This window comes from Paroedura picta, chromosome 10, assembly GCF_049243985.1.
Source record: "Paroedura picta isolate Pp20150507F chromosome 10, Ppicta_v3.0, whole genome shotgun sequence".
Classification (NCBI taxonomy): Eukaryota; Metazoa; Chordata; class Lepidosauria; order Squamata; family Gekkonidae; genus Paroedura; species Paroedura picta.
In genome coordinates this window covers 71,340,430-71,351,298 of record NC_135378.1, presented here as the reverse complement: position 1 = coordinate 71,351,298, position 10,869 = coordinate 71,340,430, and the positions used below count along the sequence as shown (strand labels likewise).

Below are 10,869 nucleotides of genomic sequence, written 5' to 3'. Positions count from 1 at the left end.
ATATTCTTTCAGAGTCTCAGGAAGAATCTGCGATTCAAAACAGCCTACTTTATACAGACCTGGTGTTTTCACCAACAAACCCACCCAAGAAGGAAAACAAATCTCTTGATGGAGGTTGTGCATTATTTTTTTTGTCTTGCAAATACTGCACTAACGTATCAAAGGATGCATGTCGCAGTACACTTGTTTACAGAAGAGTCTGGGGGTGCATATCTTATAAATACGTTTATTTAAATTTGTTTCGGAACAAGGAAGGGTAAACGAGGCAGCCGAACAAGAGGAAGTGAGCCCGCAAAGCGTCCCCATTGCATGTTCTTGGACATCAGTGATCCCCGGGGTGACACAGATTTCCTCCTTGTATTTTACAAAGAAATATGCGGAGAGAACAGACGACGACTGGGAACTTCCATTTCTGCACCAAAAGTGCCAAAGAACTAGCAAGCATCTGTTGAAAAGCAGTCAGCCTTCTGGCTATCACCCCCCGCCCCTTGCAACGTGATCATTGCAAGATAATGCTACAGCCATGTTTTGCTCCCAGGCTCTATAATGGCAGAGCAGAAGGCAGAGGGGCCCACGCAGTTAAGGAAGCTGCGGGTAGCATACTCGGCCAAACCCTATTTTCCCTGCTTTGGACACTTCATGAAATATGATCCGCACAATGCATTGCCTGAGGTTAACTCCACGGGAGTCGCTCAAAAGATCCCCCGGAATTTCATGGATGCAGCCACAGCCCACCTCTCCCTAAAGTCTTGCTTTAGAATCATATCAGTATGTGATTTGCAGATGTAGCACGATAAAGAACCTTCCTTTTTAAATTTAAAACAAGAGGAAGTGACATTTGCATGGCAGGTCATTGAGCAGGACTGATTTTTTCTTTCTCTTTCGCTTGGTGCCGAGGAAGACGCGGCGTTCTGCAGATGGACCCGATTAAGATACCTCCACCACCTGCCACAGCTCCTCGAACAAGGGCGCCAGCTCTTCTTCCAAGCTGACAATCAACCCTGAGAACACGAGAGGGGAAAAAATGCAGAACAAAATATAGCATATCAGAATGGAGGCATTGGAAAGCAAACACTGGCCACCCTCCCTTTACAGAGGAAACCAAAACTGAGCATTTGAGGGGGGGGGGGGGAAGCCCTTAAATTTCACTTCAACTTTTTGCACGGAAGTGAGCTGCACAGAGAGAAGAGCCATTCTCCCAGCAGTGCAGTAGTTGCTGGAAAGCCAAACCCTGCAAAGAGGTGAAAACAGAACAGAGGCCTGGCACAAAAGGGAACCTCCCTTCTGCTGGGAGCGGCTATGCCTACTGTTTGGGCTTCTTGGGAGAATTTCGTCTCAAGTTTCATGCCGTGCAAGCAACATTTGCACAGCAGGATCTGCTATTACATTGGCTTCCTGGGTTGGTAAAAGATGAGGAATCAACATCTCTCGTTATGGTTCAGCCTGCTGGGCTTTTATTTATTTGTTTGCCATCAGGCGTAAAAGGTAAAGGTAAAGGTATCCCCTGTGCAAGCACCGAGTCATGTCTGACCCTTGGGGTGACGCCCTCCAGCGTTTTCATGGCAGACTCAATACGGGGTGGTTTGCCAGTGCCTTCCCCAGTCATTACCGTTTACCCCCCAGCAAGCTGGGTACTCATTTTACCGACCTCGGAAGGATGGAAGGCTGAGTCAACCTTGAGCCGGCTGCTGGGATCGAACTCCCAGCCTCATGGGCAGAGCTTTCAGACGGCTGCCTTACCACTCTGCGCCACAAGAGGCTCTTGTGGCGCAGAGTCCGGCGTAGCTGACATCTATTTATTTAATTAATGATTCTATTTATTTCCCACCAATCTTCCCTTTCCTGTTCAGGGGCAACGGGCATTGCCTAGTCTTGCTTTGCCGGCCCTGGCACACATGCCACAACAGCTGCTTGGCACTGTAAACAGATGCAGCCGGAGAGGAGACCTTCTCACCACTTTTGCAGAACTGATCCCCCACCACTCTCACTTCCCCCAAATAGACTGATGCCTTAAATCAGGGGTAGTCAAACTGCGGCCTTCCAGATGTCCATGGACTACAATTCCCAGGAGCCCCCTGCCAGCGAATGCTGGCAGGGGGCTCCTGGGAATTGTAGTCCATGGACATCTGGAAGGCCGCAGTTTGACTACCCCTGCCTTAAATGCAGGACTATTCATGCCACTGCTCACAGAGAGCCACATTCACAACTGGGAGTGGAAAGTGTTGTCAAGTCATAGTGACGGATGGCAGACCCATGGGGTCTGCACTGCCTGCCTCCACCTAGGCACCCTGGACTTCTGGGTGGTCTCCCATCCAAGTACTAATCAAGGCCAACCCTGTTTAGCATCTGAGATTTGACAAGATTGGGCTAGGGCATTTGCAATTATCACCAACCATAGTAGATCTGAGCATGTAAGCCTATGTCCTTCCCTTTACCCCTGTTGAACCTCAGCCAGTCTCCCTCTAACCCTGTTGAACTTTAGCTAGTATGTGGAGTGCAGGGAAGAGCTTACAATTTAGACGTAAGTCTAAAACCATGTGCAAGCTTTCACACCCTCCAGAATTCTTAACCAAGCTGGTTGTTAAAAGGAAATGCTTCCCTACTTTAAAAGTACCCTTCAAGTGGAACTCCAGTATGGCAAGAGACTGGTGGTTAGAAACTTTCTCTGTGCTAAATGGGAACCACCAGGCATGTCCACTTTCCTGAAAGATGGGGGGCGATACTCAGAAGGGTCACAGGCAGCTCCAAGGCCAGTGAGTGAGGATTGCTGCTTTAACAAATGTATTGTGCAAAGTACTGAAAGCCCAGCAATCTGGATGCTGAAGACGGCGGCATTTCTTGATCCTGAAGACATACCTGTATTGGCGTTGCTGCTAGCAATGAAACTGACTACCAGTGGTAACCTGTTGAACTGAACCACCTGCAAGAAAGGAGGCAGGGACTTCAAAAACTATTATACAGTTAAGAAGCCTTTTCCTGACAGCTCACAAGTTACACTTAAAACAAGTTTAATACAAGATAATACAAGCAGGAATTTTAAGCAATCAGCAAAAGAGAGAGAGAGACAGAGAGACAGTTTCAAATACTATTAATATGATGTTCAAAACCCCAATTTACTGTGTTGCAGCTTAGCAGTCCCAGCCCCACTACCTTCCCTAACATACCCTTCTAAAGCTGCTTTATACATTTGGGCTACTGAGGAAAGTATTGTCTTCTCTGACTGGCAGCTCTTCAGGGTCTCGAACTGAGGCCCTTTCATACGGCCTTGTACCTGGTCCTGTACAAGAGATCATATTACAAGAACTCCTCCCCCAAAGTTTCAAGTCATTGGCGACGGTGTGGAAATATTAATGACTGAAAATGGGAAAGCAGGGGTAGATTACCTAATGGCTCTGGACAGGTCTAATACTCAATCCTGAGCTGGTGGGAGGGTGGGGCGCATTCTTATGACCCCAGGAATCAACCCGGCCTCAACCAAATGCCTGGTGGAAGAGCTCCATTTCGCAGGCCCTCTGGAACCCCAAGAGGTCTGTTTAGGTATGCAGCTCATCCAGGAACTCATTCCACCAGGTAGAGGCCAGGACCGAAAAGGCCCTGTCACTGGTTGAGGCCAGGTATGCCTCCTGGGGCCCCAGAACTGTCAGCAAAGCGAAGGGCCCTGTGGGGGGCATAAAGAGGCAAGCAGTCCTGCAGGTAGGCAAAACCTAAGCCACATATAGCCTTAAAGGTCAAAAACAGTACCCTGAACTTGATCCAGAAACAAATTGGCAACCAGTGCATCTGTTTCAGCAGCGGCTACACATGGACCCTCCAAGATGACTTGGTAAGGACCCACACAGCTGCATTCTGTACCAACTGCCCAGGACACTTACACTGTTGCAACCTCTTCAGCCATCATGCCTGAGGGATGGAAGAAGTCCGGGTTTCCCAGCAATCGGAGCTCTCGGCAAATATTTGGCTCACTTTGAAGGGCTTGGCTCCTCATGGTGCTGTCCCCCCCCCCCCCCCAATTATGCTTGACTGATCTCAACACACACGCACATGCCTATCATGTTTGCATGGGGACCGACTTGCACATAGGCCAACAAGTGTCAACTCTCACAGTGCAACCAGTATGCTCAGATTTTTGTGGTGGACTCTAATCCAATCTCAGATTTTTGTGGTTTACCAAGTGCGTAGTCAGGGCTTTTGCCAGTCCAACCAACGTTAAAAGGCAGGACATGGAAAGGGAGGGGCGGGTGGGAGGGGAGGGGAGAGAGAGAGGGAGGGAGAGAGAGAGAAACGATGGCTTCAAGCAGAGTTAATATGATGTTCTTCTCAGGTTACAACAGAAATTGATGCTCAGTATTAAGTGACACTGTATTGCTTCCCAAACTAATCCATTCATCCCCCACAAAGAAACAAGCCCTGAACCTCGTACCTGATACGTGTTGTAATAACAAATAATACTCTTGTTTTTGGAGAGGCCTAGTTTGCTGCCCTGATCGGTGGCAAGCGCAAAGGTCGACAAGAAGCCAGGTCGGAGAGCGTGCTCTGGAGCGTTATCGTTGGCAACTAGAACAATAAAGGACACTTGACATTCGGCATCTGAATACAGTCATGCAGAACAGCTACTGCTGCTGGACAGGGGAGGAGAGATGGAGAGTTAACTCCAAAGAACAGCCATCTTTTAATGTACTGGGGATTTTATGGGGATTTTATGGGTTGGCTTGTTTTATTCTCTGATTGTAAACCGCTGCGAGTCTTTGACAGTGGCGGTATAGAAGTTAAAATATAAATAAATTAATTAAAAAAATAAAAAAATAAATACAATTGTATGTCCTTTCTGAAGAGTAGCATGAGCAGTCATAAGTTACCCAACACTACAACCCTGAGGAAGTGGCTTATGCACACAACTTCCTCAGTCATAGTACTTTTCCCCACTGACCCAGGCGAGGAAAGGGCATAATCATTCTCGTGTTGGAAATTATCTAAAAACGCACATTTAGCCCTTACCTTTGATAACAGGCACACCATCTCTGTCTGACACGACGATAGCATGAAGTCCTTCAACACTGAAACAAAAAATGAGCAGGGTAGACTTTTAAGCACTTTGCAAGGCTGCTGGTGTTTCGCCTTTAAGAACCATTCAGTCAATCCATTTAACCATTGCAATTTTCAAGATCGGCTGATGTTTTACGACTATTTCACGGAATTCAAGACTGGAAGGCATTCTTTGAAAAATAACCATAGAACGCAACCAATATGCGAGTACCCTGCTGCCACCAATACTCAACGTGAAGGGTTCTTTCTTTCAGGAGGTGTATGGTTCAGAGAATTCTTTCTGTTCCTGATCCTTTAAAAAAGACTCAGTGGTGCTAGACACAGGTTTATCCCTTGAAGTGAAGCTACACACTAGACCTGCTTCCTGAACACTCATGGATTCTACCAGGAGCTCCTCGAGAAAAAAGGGCAACAACCATTAACAAGATTTGAGTTCAGTAGCATATTAGAAACACGCACGATTTTTAGGGTATAAACTTTCAGGAGTCAAACCTCCCTTTGTCAGATACTTGAGAATGATGCGAGCATTAGAGTTAACCCAATTCAGTCTACAACTCATAAATAAAACAACTGTCTGCCTAGGTTGTGTACTAAAAAAAACTTGAAGTCTAGATTACTTCAATCACATGTGAACAGAAAGCTTTCCCAGATGTGTTCTAGGGCAGGTGATTCCCCCGTCCAGCTGTTGCTCTCCCAATGTTGTCTTGCATTCTGCTCCTCTAGTAGCCATCTTAGCATTCATACAAGGCTTTCAAGAGCATATAATGGGCTGCAGAGGGAAGGGTGAAGGCCTCAAAAGCACTAGAGGTAGACTGAACGGCAGTCCTTTTGATTCTGCTTTGAATTTCTTGGCAATAAAATAATATGCCCTTATAAGTAAAAGCCTTTGGGAATATATGATCCATCTATAATACGACATCTGAAAGCCCGTGTTATATATCAATGACATTTAATTTAACCCAAAATTGTCCTCATATCTCATAATTAAAAGATTTCCCTATTTTCCTTAACCTGACTGTGACAGCAGAGCAGAAAGAGAACAGGATGTGATACCTGTGGCCACTATCAAGCCTGGCAGTCAACACCTGTAAGCCTAACATGGATCAAAGTCCATGGGACCAGAAGAACCAAGGCAGACAGAAGAGCATGCAGGGTTAGATGTTTGTCAGCAGTCCCTTCCCTGTATACTGATATGAACAACCAGCTGAGGATACATGTACTTACACGGGTACTTGAAAAGCTATGAACTGGTATTCATGCAGCCCATTAAATCACAACAAATTTTCTTGAAAAACACTATTTCCTTAGGAATAGTTAAAAACATATAAAACCTGCTGCATCACATTAATGAACCAAATAATTTTACACAATAGAAGAAGAAGAATTGGCTCTTACATGCCGCTTTTCTCTACCCGAAGGAGGCTCAAAGCGGCTTACAGTTGCCTTCTCTTTCCTCTCCCCACAACAGACACCCTGTGGGGTGGGGGAGGCTGAGAGAGCCCTGATATCACTGCTCAGTCAGAACAGTTTTATCAGTGCCGTGGCGAGTCCAAGGTCACCCAGCTGGCTGCATGTGGGGGAGGGCAGAATCGAACCCAGCATGCCAGATTAGAAGTCCGCACTCCTAATCACTACACCAAACTGCCCAAGCATTTACCATGGAAAGCCAACAAACAGGGAACAGATATAAAGGCTTTCCCTTGATGTAGTCTACCGCTACTGATATTAAGAGGGTATTACCTTTGAATGTGGAGGTTCCCCTTATTCACCGTAGCAATTAGCCATTGAAGGACCTCTCTTCCATGAATCTGTCCAGCACCCTTTTAAAGCCAGCTATGCTAGATGAAATCACTATATTCACTGCCAGTGAACTTTATGGGGGGGAAAAGGGACTTATCCTCAAGTTCCATTTCATAGAAAGATGTTAGGATTTTTGGCACACACAACAGTAGAACATTAATCTCAATAGGAACTTTACCTTGGCAGCTTTTTGTACAAAAATCTTTTCAGATCCTGGAAGAGGAAAAGACAAACAACTTTGTCTCTTGAGTCATTTATGTCACATACAAGAAGTCATGCAGCTCCATTTTCATTTCATTAAATGGAAATTAACTGGAATTTCCTTACATACTTGTATAATACGATACACGTTTACTTGTCCAATAGAACTAACTCCCAAATAAGTGTGCACAAGGCTGCAGTTGAAATTGTTAATGCTAACTGTAATCCCCATGCCACTCAACAAGCATGCAGAGAAAGGAAATGGTACTAAATGTTTAACTTTTAAAAACACTCACAAGACATTCCTATGCAGTCTAAGGCTACTGAGATCTTACAATACCTACTGTCAGCATCCAAAATGGATTCTGGTCAAAGCACTGTCAAGCAAACAATTCCAAGCACACATGACAATGATACATATACTTACGTCAGCCATCTTATTAAACAGTGACAGTCAAATGATTCGTCCAGACTCCTGGAAAAAATAAAGTTACCTGTTTTGTGATCAATGACGGAAAATTAGAGTATGCAACATCGGCATACTAACATGTTAATACTTCATAATATATTTGTAGATGCCCATATTATATTTTCAGGGTTTATAACCACAGGACAGCAACACAATCTAACTGGCAGAGAGCCAGCCTGTAAGGTCAGGAATTTCCTTTTAACCTCTCTTGTGCCATTCTTTGCCTCCCATTCTTTAACTATCTTGTTTCTTTACGGCTTCTCTTCTTACGTGCTTGACAAGGCTCAGATGTCAATGTGCATCACCTACATACAATTGAATGACTTCTGTATTTGATGGCACACTTGTCACCCTGAGCTGCAAGGAGAGGGTGGAATGTAAATATAAGGAATAAATAAAAAATACCTAATTATAATTACTGTAGTCCATGAGAGAGTGATACACCAAACCTAATGAAACAGCACCATCTATATCACTGATACAAGCATCTTGACAATCAATTATCACTAATGCCTCCAGTGGTAGATTATGGTAACTAACAGCATAATTCTAAACTAAGTTACATCCTTCTATGTCCACTATGGATATAGACAGATGCAATTCTACTCTGAATTGCACTGCTAACAGCTGATTATCACGTGGAATGGGAACTCTTCCAAAAGAGAGAGAGCAAAAATAGCACTGCTTATTTTCTCACTAGTACTAAAGCCCATTGCACAAAACATAACAGGCTCTAGAAAACCGTTGCCCGGGCAGGTGGCAGCAATGGCTGCCCCTCAGTATGACACAGACAAATGCATTCCTCTCCTGTCAGAGGCTTCCTTCACTGCAGGCCTGAAGGGAATGGGGTGGGTGGAATTCTGAGCAAGAGCTCCCATTGACCCTGAGTGGGAAAGATTCCACCAACAGGAAAAAAGTATTCAGTTTTGTCAGCAGTTGCTGGGCAGATCCCTTGGACCAAAAGACATGCTGATTAACTGGTGAGTCGTCCTTGATCACAAGTTCCCGTTTATCTTGTATGAATGATGAAAGTATGCCACGCAAGGAAATCAGTACTACTTCAGTACCTAACTCCGCAACTTTTCCAGAAATTATAGTTTCCTTTAAAAACTATGCTGGCAGCAGCCTTTTCTTTGTGTCACTGTAACACTCAGAAGTTACAACAAGCTCCAGCAACAAAAGCAGGGGATGCAAAATCTGCAAACTTCTCTGGCTGGCTTCCAGAGAATACAGTAGGCCAGTCTCACTGATAGAATTACTTTAGATGAACTGTTTTGTCTTGACCTTCCATTTTGATCAGCTAACAGACTACAGCATGTTCAAGATGGAATCATTTTCAAATAAAAGGATGTAGCTTGAAAACCAACATCAACCTTTTAAAAAACTGTATATATTTTATTTTTATTTTATTTATTACATTTGTATACCACCTCTCCTAAGGCTCAAGGCGGTTCACACAGAATGTAAACAAAAACAATACATTAAACTCAGCAATTATAATGAATGAAAGGTAATAGTAATAATAACAGCAACAAACAGTAACAATAATAACAAACATAATATTCAGTTTTACTCAGCCTTTCTCCCCAATAGGGCCCAAAAGTGGCTTTTCTTCCCCCTCCTTGATTTTATCCTCACAACAACACTGTTAGGTACACTACACTGAGAGAACATGTCTGGCCCACAATCATCTAGCAAGCTTCCAAGGGAAAAGTGGAGATTCAAGCCTGCCACACCCAGATACTATGGTGACATTCTTGACCACTACACACTTTGCATAACGTGGATTACCAGGTACACTGAAAATGATACAGAACAAAGTTTGAGTTCAAACTGAAGACTAACCAAGTTTAACTCTGGGCATTCATTTTCATGTGCATGCAACACTTCTTCCGATATGTAGGCAACACAGCTATGCACCCGAGTCCATGAAACTAACATAGTTACTTTTTTTTGACATTTAACCTGCAATTCTAAGCATAACCTTTTGGAAGTAAACCCTAATTAAACTGGTAGAACTGGCTTCCAAACGCCTGTCCCCAAACCGACAGCGGCGTTTCCTTACAATCAGCTTGCAAGACTCCCTGAGACCTTTTGACATCAGATCAAACGCTGACCAGCAATCGCACCACGCTTCGAAGCGATCCCACGCCATGCAAAGGGGTCCCTAGAGCAGCGGTAGTCAAACTGCGGCCCTCCAGATGTCCATGGACTACAATTCCCATGAGCCCCCTGCCAGCGTTCGCTGGCAGGGGCTCCTGGGAATTGTAGTCCATGGACATCTGGAGGGCCGCAGTTTGACTACCCCTGCCCTAGAGTGACACAACCCAAAGCAACCCCTCCGCCCGTGGCCGAGCTCCCTGCTGCGCTTCCTGGAGCGAAGGGAAAGCCACCCCCTCCGCCCAGTGCTCACAATGGACGGCAGCACTCACCCGCCTCCCGCAGTTCAAGCAATGAAGCTGCCCGCCCGCTTCAGGCCCCCTTCCCGACCCCAGAGCCTTGACGCACCCGCCTCCGACGGCGCCCCCGGTCCCTTTAAGCCTCCGTCATGTGACTGTCAAACAGCAACGGGGCGACTCCCGTCGCTTCCGCCCTGTCATCACCACGGAGCGACGTGATGAGCGGAAGTTCCGGCAAAAACGGAAAGCGGAAGTGGCCCTCATTGGCTTCCGGCGTCTGATTTGCCCTTCTAGGACGTGGCGTCTCGATGGCGAGCACCCGCGCTGTGGTTTGCGCTCGAAGCGAAAGAGCGAGAGAGGGAGCGGATTCAGTTCGGGAGTGCAGAGGGCCGTCAGGGCTGGGGTAGTGAGTGGTGCCGGTTTCATCATCGCCTCAATGCAATCTGAGACGTAAGCGACAAATGACAAGGTGAAAAGGATGTTTATCTGCCTTAAGGATAACTCCCTGTAGGTAGAAAACTAGCACTTGAGTCCACAGTGCTAGTTTTTTATTTGCAGGGTTTTTTTTCCATCGTGGACACAGTAGCTTCTCACCTGCTGAAGGAGTGCATGATCTAGACCAGATCGGCAACGAAGCAGTTATGACACCTTAATTTCTTATTCAAATGCGGGAGTTATGTACTTCTTATTCCATTATAGATTTGGCATTATGGAAAGGGAAAAGAATGAGGGAAGGGGGGGGGCGAGTCCAGAACCGACACCACTTTTTAGTGGGTCATAATAAAAATGAGCTTTGCGTTCACCAGAACACTTAAGCTGGTTCTTAAATATGGAAGTTGCTAAGGGGAAAATACAATGCTGGGCTAGTTTTTTAAAAAGCCAGTCTGTAGCCTGTTAACCATTTCTTAGTTTACTCCAGTTTTTCCGTGGATTGCAGCTACAACTATTCACTGGATC

General features: G+C 45.4%; 1 protein-coding gene across 2 annotated transcripts; it reads right to left on the bottom strand.

Annotated features, from left to right (window-relative positions):
• Positions 1-212: 212 nt before the first annotated feature.
• Positions 213-10,171, bottom strand: LAMTOR3 (late endosomal/lysosomal adaptor, MAPK and MTOR activator 3). 2 transcript variants are annotated; one of them, XM_077300785.1, is made up of 7 exons: positions 10,022-10,171; positions 7,472-7,519; positions 7,022-7,056; positions 4,996-5,054; positions 4,421-4,554; positions 2,857-2,920; positions 213-1,001 (listed from the first exon to the last, which is right to left on the bottom strand). In XM_077300785.1, the coding sequence occupies exons 2-7, from the start codon at positions 7,478-7,480 to the stop codon at positions 928-930; spliced, it is 375 nt and encodes a 124-aa protein (XP_077156900.1). In that variant the 5' UTR covers positions 7,481-7,519; positions 10,022-10,171; the 3' UTR covers positions 213-927. The 2 variants fall into 2 exon arrangements, with proteins under 2 accessions (XP_077156900.1, XP_077156901.1); XM_077300786.1 differs by having other exon boundaries at positions 9,946-10,101.
• Between the last annotated feature and the right edge of the window lie 698 nt (positions 10,172-10,869).

Bases quoted from the DNA above. Each gene is read 5' to 3' on its own strand.
- LAMTOR3 (XM_077300785.1), bottom strand. The intron at 4,555-4,995 runs GTAAGGGCTAAA...TTATTGTTCTAG, and splicing joins TGGTGTGCCTGTTATCAAAG to TTGCCAACGATAACGCTCCA. The intron at 1,002-2,856 runs GTATGTCTTCAG...TCGTGTTCTCAG, and splicing joins TAGCAGCAACGCCAATACAG to GGTTGATTGTCAGCTTGGAA.